Source organism: Octopus bimaculoides, chromosome 3, assembly GCF_001194135.2.
Source record: "Octopus bimaculoides isolate UCB-OBI-ISO-001 chromosome 3, ASM119413v2, whole genome shotgun sequence".
NCBI classification, from domain to species: Eukaryota; Metazoa; Mollusca; class Cephalopoda; order Octopoda; family Octopodidae; genus Octopus; species Octopus bimaculoides.
Window position 1 is genome coordinate 139,251,284 of NC_068983.1, and position 18,282 is coordinate 139,269,565.

At 34.3% G+C, this 18,282-nt stretch overlaps 2 protein-coding genes across 2 annotated transcripts in view; one reads left to right on the plus strand and one right to left on the minus strand.

The window, feature by feature from the left end:
- The window catches only part of LOC106874782 (CCN family member 1), a 463,637-nt gene that overhangs the window by 238,069 nt on the left and 207,286 nt on the right, over positions 1–18,282 (minus strand). The window lies entirely within an intron of this gene.
- Positions 6,612–8,619, plus strand: LOC106867816 (uncharacterized). The gene has a single exon (XM_052966588.1). It carries the CDS (start codon positions 7,745–7,747, stop codon positions 8,342–8,344), a length of 600 nt encoding a protein of 199 aa, XP_052822548.1. The 5' UTR covers positions 6,612–7,744; the 3' UTR covers positions 8,345–8,619.

Here is an 18,282-nt window from a genome sequence, read left to right on the forward strand (position 1 = left end):
ATTTTATAGCTTCGGATTCATCCATATTTTATGAGTGAAAATGAATAGACAGAAATTGTATGGAAGTCTGTTGTATATATTGCACGTGTTATTCAAAAGATAGAATCTTGTCTCACACTGTGCCTTGTTGATTCTACCTTCAAACTACTTTAAGGGTATACATGTTTGTAGAATATTCAATCATCAACACGTCAATTTAGGAACTGGGAAGAACGATGGTGAGACATAACCAGTAGATATGCAGAATAGCGATATTTAAATTGTTTTTATGTAATGAGTTTAAACGAATGTAACTGGTACGTTTAGAAGAAATCAATATATTTCATTCCACCATGAAAACCGATATCTTAGAAATAATTATTTATTTACTATAATAAAAGACTACCTCATTCAGTTATGTTCAGCTTTTAAACACCACAAGGGGTAATTTGACGTTCATCCCCAAGCGTCAATAGAATGATTTTTGCTTGTCACTATTGTTAAATTTGTTTCTCTCAAATCGTCGACAGACAGTTGGCCGACAGACAACTTACAGACAACACAATTGTATATTGTGACACAGTCTTGTTGGTAGACATATGGTGTTTCAGCAGCCACCCTCTTGATCTAGAGCAGCACATCCTCCTCCAAGCACTTGATGTAGGCCTCGTGTTCAGTCAGAGGCCGTGTGGGAATTGTTTGTCGGCGAATTGTCTGTTGACGAATTTTCTGCACACGAATTTCACAGAACCATGACCCGAATCATTCAAGTTGTGATTTTTACCATCTTCATTTATAAGAGCTATTTCGATGAGACAGGTGTTTGTGATCTATTACAAATTTGGCTACACATGGAGAGTATTCCGCAATGCAGTAAATACTATTATAGATAGGTCATTTCTTTGTTAAGCATGCAATGTAAATTTTGTTATCAAAATTTGTCAAATATATACTAACGCACGCAATATTTAAAACTCAATGCTAGAGGTGAAGATAGCACCCTGATGTAATGATTGTAATATGATGCACATTAATGAAACCAATTCCTCAGAACTATATAAAGTCGTGACGAAGCAAATAACGCAGTCAGAAGATTCATATGAGCAACACATTACACTATGCCATAATTTACCTTTAGATGAATTGAAAATATTCTTTTCTACTCAAGGCACAAGGCCCGACATTTTTTGGGGAGGGGGCTAGTCGATTAAATCGATCCCAGTACGCAACTGGTACTTAATTTATCGACCCCGAAAGGATGAAAGGCAAAGTTGACCTCGGCGGAATTTGAACTCAGAACGTAAAGACAGACGGAATACCACGAAGCATTTCGCCCGGCGTGCTAACGATCCTGCCAGCTCATCGCCTTGATGAATTGAAAATATTTAAGGAGATGTGTACCAAAAATGTTGATTCGCTGTCATTAAGTGCTATGATTTGAAAGCATTTACACTGCAATAAAACCACAAACCAACTTTCAGAGTTTTTGCGTGAAACGGTTAATTTAATCCGCTGGGAGAATTACTTCTGAATTGATATATTGTATTTATTAAGACATCCTTTAGAGCTGAACAGGCATTATAAATAAGTCACGAGGTGCTTAACCAAGTTGAGTCTCATTATAGTCGAATGCAAAAATGATATTAAAACTAAACATAGCGGATCGCAAGCATCCCACGCCTAAGGTACTGTCCATAAGAATATGCACACTCATACATATATGTATGCATCTATCTATTTGTCTGTCTATCTTTAATACACACACGTGCACACAAACACACACACCTATTTATATATGAATACATGTGATATACATATACGCGTGTGTGTATTTCATATGCATGAATGTATATATCTTCATAAATAAGTCGAGATCTACAAATATAAGTGTAAAGATATTAAACATACTTATGTTTAATATATCTTTTCACTTCATACAGGCATGTGTGTATGTCAAGAGCTATTTCGCTATCTAGCTATCTACCTATCTATCTATCTATCTATCTATCTATCTGTCTATCTATCTGCATACCTACAACGTACATACATATGCATACATTCGTATATGCTCACTTATAATTATATGTATATAAACAGACACACAAACACAGAATTCACAGAATTCTATATACATCTATACATAATGAAAACAGTAAAGTTGAAAATGCAATATTCATAAGAAGAATATTATTGTCAAGTGTAATGTTATTAGCAAGAAGTCGATAATTAATCGGCCGCATATGTATGCTTTTAACATGATAAGAACGTGTGAGTGAATTATTTTCAAAGCTAGAGATAAATAAAATTGTTATATATTTGTGTGAATATGTGTATGTATATATAATATGTATATACATACATATTATATATTTATATATTCTGCATATAATATCATTAAGTGATCAATATTAAAGAAATCAGCTGCCACGCTTGATTATATAGTCATTGTATTACAGGTTGCTCCTCTGCGAATTGATTATATTAATTCATACATTTTTTGTTCCCCCAGCCTAACAAACATCAAACAAACCGTCTGCTCAGGCGTGTAAAGTATGCAAATCAAAATCGAAAAGGTTGCAATACAAATTAAATGGCACAAGACCTGAGAAAAATAACGTCACGTTATCTCTGGCTACAGACAGTAAGCAGTGTGATTAGTCACTATGCTAATATACATGCATGTGTGTGTGTGTGTGTGTGTTTGTGTGTGATTTAGAAAAATGTTATTTCAAAACAGTAAAATAACAAACATGATTGAAATCACATCTTAATAGTCTACTCAAGTAAGGCGCTGGCATGAGTGTTACTGCGCCGGATAAAATGCTCATCGGTATTTTTGCCCGACTTACCCAGTGCCATGTAATTGCTGGCCTTCTGACAACAATGTGGAACTAATATTTTCCTGAAGGATTGTATCCTTAAATCGTGTAGATGCCATTGACAATGCACAACACGTGGAAAAGAGAGTTAAATATTTTTGGTACAAGGAAAGAAAGTTGCTATTTCTGTTTCGAATATTTGCAGTAGAGTTGTCTCAAATGGAAGTGCAGAATTCTTTGTTGGCGATGGTTAATTTGCCAGAATCATAGTCTACATTCACTCATTGAACAACTTATTTTGTGAAATGCATATTTAGTCGGCAGCGAATAATTATAGAGACGCCTATCCCTACATGGAAGCGTGATCATTAGGAATATCTTATTTAATTTCCAGATGTTATAAAAGCAAACGTCAATAGTAGGCAAAAAACTCCGAATTTATATGCGACCATAAACACCGACCACATATTTATGTAAATACATCGACAGACTCAGATATAGCCGGACGTAGGCTGACGCATAAAACTTATAGTTCGGATTGTCTGTGCATGCATGAGTGCATATTCATTTATAACACATCTGACCCATTTACATCGTTAAACAGTGCTGATATTCGGAAATTGCACTATTAGCTTGAATATTTATAAAAAGAATTCATATTTTGAGACTTGTTCGGTTATGATTCGACATGTAAAGGAGATTTGTGGGACTAATAAAAAAAAAAAAAAAAACTACAACACATGCCTATACATAAAATCGTACTGTTTTTAGCATAAATAAGCATAGATAGTTATGCATTCGTGGTCCTTTGTAAAAATTAACATGTGGATGTTTCCAGACTGAGTGCCGTTTTACTTCTTGAAAGAAAATTCCGTCAGTTATGTTGGATATTTCTCACAAAAACGACATGAAAATTTTCAGAGGTATAATGGAATATCTAGACGAGCGATTATCTACAACACGACATGTCTCGCTCCCACATCATTTTCTCTCTCTCTCTCTGCGTTTATATGTAGGTGCAGGATTGACTGTGTGGTAAGTAGCTTGCTTACCAGCCACATGGTACCAGGTTCAGTCCCACTGCGTGGCACCTTGGGCAAGTGTCTTCTACTATAGCCTCGGGCCAACCAAAGCCTTGTGAGTGGATGTGATAGACGGAAACTGAAAGAAACCCGTCGTATATATATGTATGTGTGTGTGTTTGTCCCCCTACCACTGCTTGACAATCGATGGTGGCGTGTCTACGTCCTCGTAACAAAGCGGTTGGGAAAAAGTGACCGATAGAGTAAGTACTAGGCTTACAAATAGTAAGTTATTGTAACTGCTAACTCTGCTTACACTATATATATATATAGTGTTGTAGATAATCGCTCGTCTAGATATTCCATTATACCTCTGAAAATTTTCATGTCGTTTTTGTGAGAAATATCCAACATAACTGACGGAATTTTCTTTCAAGAAGTAAAACGGCACTCAGTCTGGAAACGTCCACATGTTAATTTTTACAAAGGACCACGAATGCATAGCTAGCTATGCTTATTTATGCTAAAAACAGTACGATTTTATGTATAGGCGTGTGTTGTAGTTTTTTTTTTATAGTGTAAACAGAATTATAATATCCGAATGAGGGATAAAATATCCGTATGTACTATCCGTTACCCGTATTATACCTGGACAGTATTGTGCAGGCACACTATGCACGTAGTGTTCAGGTAACAACAGGATAAACAAGAATTTATCAGGATACAAATAATCAGAAAATGGAGAAAACCTCAGATTAACAAACACATCGATTGGATCACATTTATAGCTTATTTTTTTATTACAAAGCATGACATAAATGGGTTACGTATCAAATCTTACGGCAGTTTCCGATCCACTGCCAAAGCGCTGTCAATAAATAAATGTGAGAACAAAGTTCTTCATCTTCATAGAGCATTCGAGTTAAGGCAAGGAGTTTCATCAGAGTAAGAAAAAAATACAAGAGCATACAATATAAACAAAGGGAAGAAGGAAAATGAAAGAAAGCGTGGCCTAGAAAAGAAGTCTAGGTACCCAATATATTAAAGGCATATAATCTATCATCTAGGAGCTAAAAAGGTCCGTAGGTAAAAGAGTAAGCTAGTAATGGTCTAAGGAATACTACAATTTATTTACCGGTAGTTTCAATTTAAGGTGGGGGCAAGATGTTTAAAGAAATTAAGAAAAGAAGTTATAAATATATATATATATATATAAGGAAAATTACTAACATGATTATCAAAGGGCGGTACCTATGCTAACGAAGTAAACTCAAGTAAATATATTCCAAACAATTACCGTAGGGTGCTTAAGAAACTTTACTCGCAGAAATTATTACCGAGAACTCCACGTATGGTCCACAATGGGGCAATTCTAACTCCAGCGGTCTCTACAATTGGTCAGGTACCATTTGAACCGCGGTCATAAGTTAAAACTGTTCAATGGATATGTCAATATAATAAACATGAAAAGAAAAAAGACAATGACATAAGTGGTGCAAGGCTGCTTATGTCCTTCACCAGCTAAACGTTATAACATGCATGAGGGAACAGTCAAAAGAGTAAGTAGCCTCGGTTTGTGTTTAAGGGGAGGCAACTAGTACAGGTAATTCAGCGATTCAATTAAAGGTATGAGGAAATGATTTGGACTTAACCTCATATATAGCGAATTGTGGTAATAATTAGATATATACAGGTACGCAAGAAAAACCCATCTTCTAGGTACCCTACAATACATAAATATAAAGTTACTTACAATTAGGCGCTTAATATTTAAGACCAAATCATATGTTAATTATTATCAAATAATAAAACACACAAGTTGCCACAGTATACTAAAAATGCTTCATATGTATTACATAGTCGTTAAAGTTATATAGTTCCTATCATTATAAAACAATTGAAAAGAATATATTGACACAATATGAATACAATTAATACCTGGCCCACTGGCAAATTAGTACTATTAGTAAAGTTTCCTTAATTCAAACAATTTACTAAACATACTTAAAGAACAATAACAAAGATTTCCGGACATGAGTTAAAATAATAAAATAAGAACAGTAATAAAGGAGTGAAGAAAAAAAATATAGTGCGTGTGTTTATTTGGCAAAAAAAAAAAAAGAGAGACCGTCTCGAAATACAACAATATCTGTTTCAACAGACGATTTCATATCAGGAATCTTGCAAAACGAATTGATAAACGTAAATTACCGCTAATCATCAATGTATCGATGCGAGTGTTCGTGTTTTCCTCGGTGAAAAAGAAAATTTAATCACTGCTTAGTAAATAATTTGGAAATATATCATTATAACTGAAAGCACAATTGCAAGTAAATAGTTACACATATATATAGATGCATGTATTTATATAAATGAGGCTTAACAGATTTAATAGGATGTCAGTTTTAACCGATTTCATGTGTGGCCAAGAATGAAAAAAATTCTTAGAAGGACGTCTTTAGCTTTTATCTTTTACTTGTTTCAGTTATTAGGCTTGCTGGGGACCTGCCTTGCTGCGGCCCTGCCATGCTGAGGCACTGCCTTGAAGCATTTTACTCGAATTACTCTCTCCAAGCACTTTCTATTTAAGGTTGGTACTTACTATATCGACATCTTTTGCCGAACCGTTAGGTTACTGGGACGAAAAACGCCAGCACCAATGCATATATATGCATATATGACACACACACACACGTGTGGTTTGTGTAAGCGTGTAGCCTAGTGGCTAGAATTTTTCAATCACGATCGTCGGTCCCATTCCAGCACCGGTGCGTTGTGTTCTTGAGAAAAACACTTCATACTACGTTGGTCCAGTTCACTCAGCTGTAAATGGATTAACCATGAGGCAGCATATTTTTTCGGTCAGGGAAAATGTTAGTGTGCTCACCGAGCCAGCGGGATTATCTTCTACTAAATCCACTTATAAGGATTTGGTCGGACAGAGCTTATAGTAGAAAATATTCGCCTAAGGTGCCACGCAGTGTGATTGAACCCAGAAACATGGTGTTGGGGGAAATCTTCTTACCCGACAAACGCATATCTTTTATTACATCATTCTTGATTTTAACTGAAAAGGATTCGCTTCAAGTAGAAAATTACACTCATGAGTTAAGGACGTAACTCATTTTAATGCTTAATTTACGATGCTCGTTACTCTTATTATGTGGACCATATATAACTTTCATTATTTATCTCCGGTTGTCATATATGAAACTAGCAAATAATATTGCAATACTTGATTTTTATTATTCCGGTCAGAGGTATAATTGATTTAAGATATGAAGGGAAGGATTATTATAACTTTAGCTCTTCAAAAAAATGTGTGCTTTTAAAATAGTTAAAGCGTAAAAGCACAGGGTAAATGCCCGAAGAAATTCATTGATTTGAAAGAAATATTAGGAAACGTAAAAGATTTGAAAATCTGCAGTTTAAATTCACACTATCGCCTGTAGGACTTATTTGAGAAAAGAGTAATAAAGATATGAAAAAAATACTTCTATAGACATTTATTGGATACTTTTGACTTTTGTTTCTAAATAGAAATCCAAACATCAAAATACAAGAAAGATAAAAAAAAAAGAGCCAAAACATATTATTCAATAGTTCCTATACACTGTTATGCATTAAATGTAGGAGCGTTGGTGTGCAGTTAATCTTACTGTTGCAGGAGGCAGCTGCATTGTTTTTACATATTCAATATTAATGGGTAATATATAATATGTAAATTATATTGGAGGCATATATAGGTGAATATTTTTTCACACAAATGTACATAATTAATCTGACTTCAGTAAAAGCACTGTTGGAGAATAGAAAACGTCTGTTTTGAAAATTGAACGAATATAAAGAAAAAACAATTTGCTGTTAAACGAAGTGACAGAAAACTACCTGATTTTGCTTTTAATTTAGCTGTGCTACAATTTGATGGCTGAACACCCAGATATGGAAAAGAAGAACCGCAGGAAAGCAAATGCTTCAAGAAAAAAAGAAAGTGACCCTACGAAGCCTAAAAGGCCGATGACTGCATACTTTTACTACCTTGCAAATTGTCGTGCGGAAAATAATAGAGTCGGCAACGCTCCATTAAAAGTGAGTGAATTCTCTAAGATATACGCCGAAAAATGGAAAACTTTGCCTCCTGATGAGAAGAAAATATATGAAGACCTGGCCTTAAAAGACCGCGAAAGATGGCTTCAAGAAACCGGAAAACTGAACAATGGTTCTGATATGAAGCCAAAACGCCCCCAGTCAGCTTATATGATGTTTTTGAAAGATTATCGGAAAAACAATTCCGGTAAAATGAAGGCATCCGCCCTAATTTCGAAAGCAGCTGAAGAGTGGCGCATTCTTTCAGATGTGAAAAAAAAAGTTTATACAAAACAATTCCTCGAGAACCAGGCTCGATACCAACAAGAGAAGGAAAATTACGTGAATGGTAAAAAAGATGAAGTTCAACTGGCAAAACGACCTCGTATAGAAGATAAGATTCATAGCGAAAACTTTGAAAGTGAGGCTGTTGTATAATTTCGTTATCCCTTCATTCCTTATTTGGAAACAAATTTTAAAAATAGCCTGTTTTGAATTTCATAAATGACACGTTCTGTTTACGCAAGTAATGCATTTTAAAGTTTCATCCTTTGAAGTGTATTCCTATAATGGAATTTTGGGACAAAAACCAATATTTATTGCCTTAATATTTTGGTACTTTTAACTTATTTACGTGTAATTTTTTAAGTGAATTTAATATCGTGTTTTAAATGTTAAATAAAATCTGATATCGCTCGCTCATACTAAACAGGCCTTTCTTTGTTGGTATTATCGTAATGGTCACATTATATGATTTTTAAATGAGATGCAGGACACAGCTGAATACTTAGTATAAAAAAAATCTACCAGACTTGATCCAATGCATTGGTCGAAACATGATGTTAATTCTTATACGCTTGTAACAAAAAATATTATTTCATTAAAAGGTTTTAACTAAACTTCAATGTTAATCTACGACTAAAAATTAGATTTAATTTGGAGAAACAGTAAAATATTTATTGAAATTTTAGAAATTTGTCCGGTTAATGTTTTAGTATCATTCTATGTGAAAATATAACCCGAGACCAATTTATCAACCAGCTCTTAAAGTGATGGAGTGGGTATCTAAGAAGCATGGGCCAACTATAAACTTGTAAGATACCAAATTTTAACGGCAAGTTTGCTTTATTTTCGACAAGTTTCTGTGTCTCTAAATGTTCGTCACTCTGCTAATTATATATTAAAAGTGAACAAAAAGCAATAGTGTCCATATAAATTCTTTCACTGTACATAATGGTACTAAATTGTTTTGACTGGGAAGGGAAGATTAAATGTCTCCCGTTATGCACCAGGTGACTAAATTGTTTTGTCAAATTTCATCAAGCGAAAATAGAAAATTATTTCTATTTAGTATTTGAATACCGTAGACGCGGAAACGAGTAGTACTTTTAAGCTATTTATGAACACTTCAGTCATAATCCACTACTTTATTTTAAAAATTGTAATGAGTATTCTCGCGAGAATGCCCGATTACATGGCTCGGGCGTCAAATAAAAAGGTTTTTACTTGAAACTTGAGTTCCTTCTATTCTGGCTCAAACTCCACTTCAATGCTAATTAAAATATTATCTACATTGGATATAGGTTTCTTTTTTTTAGTTCTTGCATATTACGATCTAATCCCTTCGAAGGAATTAATTTTTTCTCTGAAAGAATATTAGTTTCAGCTATTTAAAAAGTACATTATTCAGTTTATATATTGTAGGTACGACTGAGGTTTCAAATTTTAAACATTTAGATGATATCGATTTGCGGTATGATCTACGATATCATTCACACTGCTGTTTGCTCTTGCAAAATTGTCACATTAAGAAAATTTGCGTTACTCTTCATTATACTAAACGGAAGGATTTCATTTACTTTTACAAGCAAATGTATTAGCATGTGTTTGTTAAACATTGTTGAATGTAAAGCTTTGCTATAACCATAGTAAGTTTCTTTAGGAATGGGATTGATTAATGGTTGGTGAAGCTCTGTAATTTTAAGGTGAATGGTGATTGATTGTGAGTGTAATTGCCAATTATTGTTTACAGAAAAATTCCAGAAGCTCGAAGTTTAGTATCGTGAGCTTCTAAAATTACTCGGGATTTTAGTGTATGAAACCATAATCGAATCCAATTACACGTTTATAAACCAAGATGAAACCTCCCTTTAATATACTAACACAATAGACATTCCCAAAGGTGCTACAATACCGATGCTGCAGCGGAAAATCCACCGCTAGCTAAGACGGTCTCTCTCTCTCTCTCTCTCTCTCTCTCTCTCTCTCTATATATATATATATATATATACACTCGCCTTGAGTGAACGAAGAAAGTTCATAGTTCAATGCGCAGATCTTAAAATTAGGAAACTTTGCAGAATGGAAAGCTCAGAAATACGAAGCCAGGATGGTCGCAACTGAAATGCCTTTAGTCATCACTGCACGGTCACAGCTAATTACGGGTTTAACAAGAAATAACTGAAATGGAAATGCTGAAATGATAAAATGACCAGTATTTTCACTTTTCCACTTCTTTAAGAGTGGAGGCGAGGAGCAAAGCGCCAAATGCGAGACAAATAAAAGGTAAGACCCTGTCAAATTAAATGTTAGATTGAACGCTTAGTTGCCATACAGTATGTACAAAACATTTTTGAGGAAATTTGTCAAATTATTCATATTCGACTTTGGCACACCCATGCATATTTCTAGCCGCGTCATTGAAGCTAGCTTTTCAATCAATCACGAATAATTAACGAACCGAATTTCTCAGTGCCATTGATTGTGAGTAGGAAAAAAGTCTTGATGTTGATCATAATTAGCATGTTATCTTTTCATTATCTGATTTGAAACGTGAATATTGAGAAAAGTATGTATTTAGTTTCTATTTCCGTTATATATATATATTATTCCAAATAATTACCTCTAATTAAATTGAAAGCTAATTTCTGATTTTTTTCTCAAGCGTATATATAAACTATATAAAATAATGCATCATAATCAAATATTCTGCAGTGTTACTGGGTTAATTTATATATTAGATTTGAACACAACTAACTGATGAACTTTTAATGCATATTTGTATGTCTCATATACGTTACAAATAATGTTCAAATTTCTCCAAATTAAAACCTTAGTTACCCTATGTAATTGCTAAGTGAGAAACTGTATAAGAAGTATATATGATGATGATAGATAAGCCATATGTCCAACTATTTTAGCTTCTACATAATAAAATTCTAAATGCCAAGTATTGTTTGCCGCCGAGTTATAAAATTGAAATTACTCTGCATTGCTTTACATTCAAAATTAGTAAAAAAATATTGCTGGGCATATGGAAATTAAATTTCAGGGAGTCGATTAATGGAAAACGCTGTAGATCTACTGTTTTAGAATATAACATACATTGGTTTCATATTTTGGCTCAAGTTCAGTGGAGGTGTTGAGTCGGTTACACCGACCCCATTACTCAAGTGGTACTTATTTTACAGAGCCCGAAAGGATGAGAAGCAAAGTCACCCTTGGTGGAATTTGAACACGAAACAAAAGGCTGACCAAATCGCAAGAAAAGTTTTTCTCCACGTGCTAACAATTCTCCCAGTTTACAATATAACAAATATTCCAAAAGATGAGCACAATGTTTGAGGCCAGTAAACGGCAGTTATAAGTGACTCGCGCGACTGCTGAAGATTATGGTGTAGTTTAGCCTATAGGCCATGGTAAATATATACGATACAGTTTATATAAACAGGCTATGATAAATATAAACTATACAGTTTATATTCCGATAAAGCCCATCTTACTAAATACTGTTGGATATTTTACCCAACTAAAGGTGTTTGATAGTGATTATCATTAGTTGTGATATATGCAGTGATTTCGTCAAATTCTGACTTGATTTTTTGGGGGTTTAAATGTGACTTTTGAAATAATTATGAGGAGACGCTGAAAATTTCCTGGTTTTAAAGTTGTTGCGAAAGTCAAGGTTGGTGGCCCAAACTTCCGAATGCTTTTTCATGGCTTAGAAAAACTGAAGGACCACTGCAATAAGTATGTGAATCTGAGACGGGAATATATTGAATACTATTTTAATTAACTGATCTTTCTGGATTTTTTTTAACGAAAGCTAAGAAATTTTCAGCGCAACATCGTAGGTAATACTTAGATTCTGTCTCGTTGGTTTGCTTGGATGCTATGTGTAGCAAAATGTAGGGTGGTGAAGCTACTTAAAACAAATTTAAAAAGAAAAATGAGCGAGACAGCACACTCGGCAGTGTGTCGAGCTTTATGTTTTTTCTGTCGTAGTTTAATTATGTTCATCTCCCTTCCAATACATATATCGGCTGGGTCAAATGTTATCTTTCTGCATTAAAATAATTTTCGAGTGCTCGTATGATTATATATTTCTCTAAATATGTGAGCTCTAGCTTTCTTTATAAATACTTATTTAATCGTAAAACTCCGGGTTCATAATCCTCTCAGACCATTCCAATGTAGTGATCAGCATGAGTTTCTTTAATCTAATTCGTATGGAGGTGGTTTCAGATAACCTGATTTTCAATTACAAATAAAATCTTCAGAATGTGGACAGACTAGTTCAGCATGGGATTCGGAGAGGCAAGATAATACATATTGCTAATTTAGAGGATATTAAGATGATGGCAGAATGGTATGTGCGACTAAATAGCACATCTGAAAGACCTGATAGTGGTACAGTGAATATCAAATGAAAAGTTGATTGCGATTTACAAAATGCTTTAATGTCTAATGTATATTTAAGATCAAAACTTCAGTCATCTGAAGGAAGATCTTGAGATCTTGCATTTTGCGTGAGAGTAGATGGGATGGAGAAACTCTCGTCACTTAACCAACAGAAAGAAAACTGCATTAAAAGGTGCCGAAGCAAATAATATAAAGATTACTACTGACCGTGACAGCTATTAAGGCTTCAACGCGCGCGCGCACACACACACACATACACACACACACACACAGATAATGTGGTTTTTTTCAATTGCATGAACTAAGAGCAGGAGGGGGACGGGATAAACTAGCTGCATCAACTTGCTATAAAAGCAGATAGTAATTGTACCTTGGCTTACTGTCAGTGCAGGTTTTAAAGAGTGCAGTTCGATTTTAACAGTTATTTTTTCAAAGCTATATTGGAAGTGACAAAGGAGCATATTCGGCAGATTTTTCTTAATGAGTTCAGTAAAAGCAACAGCGTAACGGAAAGTGCGGGAAATATTAATGCAGTATATGAAGATAGGACAATAATCATAAGCCAGTGTCAACGCGAGTGTCAATGGTGGCTCCAAAAATTCTGAACCAGAAACCACAGCTTAAAAGACGAGCCTCACACTGGAAGTAGAGTAGAGCTCGAGCAGTACGTCCTGCAAAAACTAGTGGCAAAAAATACCATCGTAACTGTTGAAGACCTAGCAGAAAAGCTTAGATTTGGTCATTCAAACATTCATTGACACCAGCGCTTGAAGTAAAATGACCATCTTTGATTTAAAGGCGTAAAGTGTTCTTCAATCAGGACAATGTCCGGTCACATACATTTAAAACGACATTGAAATGGGTGGAGAAGTTTGAACGGGAAACGATGCAACACCCATTACATTCGCCAGACAATGCGCCATCTGATTATCATTTATTCCGCAGTCTTCAAAATTATTTGAATGGAAAAAATCAGAATTCTGTAGCCGATGTCAGTCCAGTACTGGAAGAATATTTTCAGTCACAAACTAGTGAATGTTGTTAGAGCTGCCTTGCATGTCAACCACATAGATGGAAGAGCATTATAGAAAATGAAAGAGAATCTTATTTTACATGAACAATGGATATTAACTTAATTTTGAAAAATTAAAGAAGTATAAACAACCACGTCATTGATGGAATGACCCAATATATATATATATATATATATAAATTTTATTTAATATAATTAAATACGTGAATAAAAATAAAAATGAAAATAATTAAAAAAAAAAACTCGGTGAAGCTTAATCTTAAAATCAAATTTATAAAACAGTCGAAGACTCTCTTAAAACTGAAGTCGGAATATACACTAGCGTTCCGATTCAAAATAACTATACTGTGTAAAGTCAAATTCAAATGCAACAGTAAAAAAATATATTTCGAAAGTCAAAACATTTTACCCATACTGTATTTCGTCGGTTGACATTTTAAATTATGTGGCGTGCCTTCAGGAAATTAAGCACTCGCGTCTCTGGTTGAAAGGGTTTTTATCCTGGAACAAGATGAAGAACTCTAAGAGGGAAAGATTACATTTCATAGGTCTTTTATACGCTCCATGTCTGTATGCTAATGCTCTTTCTAGAATTTTCCAGGTTACATTGAAAGGACGGGTGTCATTCTCTTTCAATACTCAGACATGATTTGCAAGACTAGTCACTGTCCTCTTCTCGGGGTATCGGAAATAATTTCTGTGGGAATCGAGACTTGAATGAATTCTCTGAAGATCCTGTATGTTTTATATTCTTGCGAGCCATCTACATACACTTTGGCTCTATAAACAACACCGTTTCCAAGATATTTTCGTTTCAACGAAGAGCAATGCTTATCTTGGCAGTTGTGTGTGTGTGCGTGTGCGCGCATGTGTGTGAGTATGTGTGTGTGTGTGTGTGTGTGCGTGCGTGTCTGTGTGAGTAGATTTTAAATTTTGGCACGAGGCCAGGAATTGCGGGGAGGGGCCTAATTCAAATTCATCTACTGAGCTGGTTTTATTCTTTCGACTCCGAAAGGATGAAAGGCAAAACCAGCACCAGCGGAATTTGAACAGTGAACTCAGAAAACAGACTGAGAAAATGTCGTAAGGACTTTTCCTGGCGTGGTTACTGTTCTGCCAGAGTTGATTTTACGGACTGGAAACCCACTCACGTCTAAAAAACGAGTTTCGAAATTCTGTGACAAATTTAGTCAAGTAACCTCTACTATTATTTGGTTTTTCAATAGTATATAAAAACTGTTTAGGAGAGTCTGAATGTGATATATATATATATATATATATATATATATTTACCATTCTGCTATACATACATATATACATAAATATATAGTACTCTGATACTGATCCGCGTAAATATGTGTTCACCATCGCATTGAGGATTAAATATTTTTTTTATTTGGAGATTAACAAAGCGACAAATGGTTCCATGTAAACAGAATCTCCTAACAATCATCAAATATATCACATGGGAACGTTGGTACTCGACTTCATTTTGAATGAGAACATATATTAAAATACGGATTTTGATTAAAGTAGGGATTCAGATAAACTAGTTTAAAAAAGTAAATTCGTTTTTTAAAATTGAAGCTAGTTAATAATTGCAAAACAGCAAAGGAAATAGAAAACTGCGGGAAGCTTTCCTGTAATTGGAACGAAATATTCCTAAATTTATTTCATTCTAATTCCGTTTTTGTAAGTAATGTCTTTAATAGGATTATTAAACCGTGTTTGTAATCTGACCTTTATAGATACACTTCGCCAAAAGTGATGTACCTTCAAAGCTGTATGTTATGGGGCTAGAACAGCCCCATTATTAATGATTGATCTTTGCATATATAAGGTCTTCACGAGGGTACGATTTTGCAAACATGATTTAATAGATAGGAAAGAACTGGACAAAAGTTATAATGGTAGCTGATAATCGAATAGATTTTACGTGAATCCTATTAAATTCTGCGTCAGTCGCTGCATTGATTTATAGCGATAGAAATGTTTTGCTCTCTATCAAATTCAAAAGCTGCTTTGCCTGAATCTTTATCTCATCTCCATCTATAAATATAGATTTTAGCGTTCTTGTACAGAGCTACACCAATGTAGCTACACAAATGTAAATCGAACTTTTGTCATTACGCTTTCTCACATAATATTTCCATTATAATATTATGAGTAGCCAAGTGTGATATGTCTCATATTTAAAGTAATTAATCGTATTTATATATCATGGTCAATGTTTCATCGCTATATATTTGTTGTGCATTTGCGTTTATAATAATTATACAATTGATATGCTTTATGATGTGAAGTTATATCGTTAATTTTGGTGTGAGGTATAATCAAATTGAAATGAACGATAGCGATGTATTTGGTTTGTAATTCCTCATCGGGGAAGAATAATGAGTAAATCGTTAGTTTAACGGCACTCTTATTGAAATAAGATCTTACATCCATGTAGTTCCAATATCAAGTATTGTCTTTAATTTGATCTGTTTCTATTATTACGAATATATTTACAATCACTTCTATATCATCTGAAGGCCCTAATGTAATTCAAATCTTTCCTAATTTATGTTTAATTAAATGTAAAAATCAATTGTTTGATTTTATATAGTTTCGGTTAATTTAGTCGCTAGATAATTGGCAATGTCTATCATATATGAAACCCTCTTTTCTGTTCACTTGCTGTCCTGTATGAAAGGAGTTTTCAGGTATTTAACAAAGTATATATGACGGTTCGAACTGTGGTATGTATTTTATTCTTTGAAGAATATATTTCGGGAAAAACCAGTTTTACCCCCAAAATGCCAAGTGGTATTAAGTGATACACAAACTCTAATCAGTGAGAGAAAGAGAACATATCAAGGACGAATTTATTGGTAATAAATATTAGTGGAGGTATTGTAATTTTCAGAATGTGAAGCAAATTGAAGGAATGCTAGCAGATTTCAAAAAGTTTGAAGCGTGCGGAATAGTTGCGACATAGTAGGAAAATGATTTTGGAATATTAGGAGAAAATAGATTATAAAATAAAGGGTAATTAGAATGAGTGATAGTCACTTTAATATTCAATGAAAATTCCTAGTGTTTATCAAACCACTCAAAAAACTGCTATAAATTCTACTACTTGCAACACCTCAGCGCTACAGCTCATGAGGGAATGGAATGATTGCACAGGGTTGAATCATCCAAGTACAGTGCATTTTCATCGGAAATATATTAAGTGTCGTGGTAAACATTAAGCATTATACGTTCATGAAAATAGCTATGTGATGAAATGATTTTTGATTTTGATTATAACAACATATGACCGATCGGCTAGTTATTTAACATAGAGATGTGCTGAAACGATTCGTTCGGTGAAATGATGTTTATCAAAACAGTATATAATAGGTGGAATAATGCATTAAGTCAACAAAACATCAATAACACTCAAAGTTCTCACCCCGATGAGCGGAGGTATGGGTGGGCGCTCTAATAAGATGAAAAAAAAGTATTATCAACAAGGGATCTCTACTCGAAGTCAATTGTCATTCCTGAAAACTACAAGCGGAGGATTACCCGTTAAGTTCTTTGTGTTTATCATCGTCGATTCTCTTAGCAACGTTTGCATATGGTCGTCTTTGCTAGATATATTTTCTTTGCCTTGTTTCATGCTCATAGTAATTATGAAAAGTATCAGAACGACCAAAATTTACTTAAATCTGTTTTGGGTAGAATTACCAGCATCCCCAAGTCATGGTGAGTTCTGTCGAAAATGCAATTTGGAACAATTGATGAAATTTAAATAGTCGTGAATGTACGGTAGGCTGGCTTGTCAACCACATGGTTAAGAGTTCCGTCCAATTGCGTGGCAACTTGGGCGATTGTCTTCTAATATAGCCTCAGGCCAACCTGAGGTTTCTGAATGGATTTAGTAGATGGAAACTGAAATTGTTTGAACGTATATTTACTCAACTGTGGACATGTTAGAGCCTGTTTCTCTCTTGTGTTCAAGAGAATAAATTTAGAAGTGAAAATTTGGTGCATTTCTTCCATAGGAAAGTCGCATATATATCGCCTTTTCTATAAAGTTTTACCTTACTATTTCTCATCCAATCGAATATACTTTGTTATCGTCTAGTGCCCATATTAGTTTACTGAAGCTAGTAGTATTCATTTTCTCCCTACATCTGCATGAATTTGAAAGATTGGCAATTCTTTATTAAATATAACGAGAACTAGCTCCGATATAGGAGTATTCCCTATTCTCTGAGATAAATTTAGATCTGTGTATAATATTTTTGTAGCTACATTTATAGTTAAGCAGGCAAATCTTGTTCGTTGCGCAATCACATTTGACAGTCCTGCTACTTCCATTAACATTTACCGCTTCATCTTCACCACAGGTGATTTCTAAATTTCCCCTATCTTCTGTCGTATGTCCTTATTTGGGCAAATGCGTTTTTCCCAATACATATTTTTGCTTGCAATAATCTGCTCTTTTGGCCAAACCATCGTATCTTCAGCTGCTTCAGATGGCAAGATATCAAAAATTGTTAAAGTGTAGTGCAGCAATTTTGCTATGGAATAGTTTTGAACATTTGGGTATCGGACTTACGATACTTTTGCCTAATAGCAACGATATATATATATATATATATATATA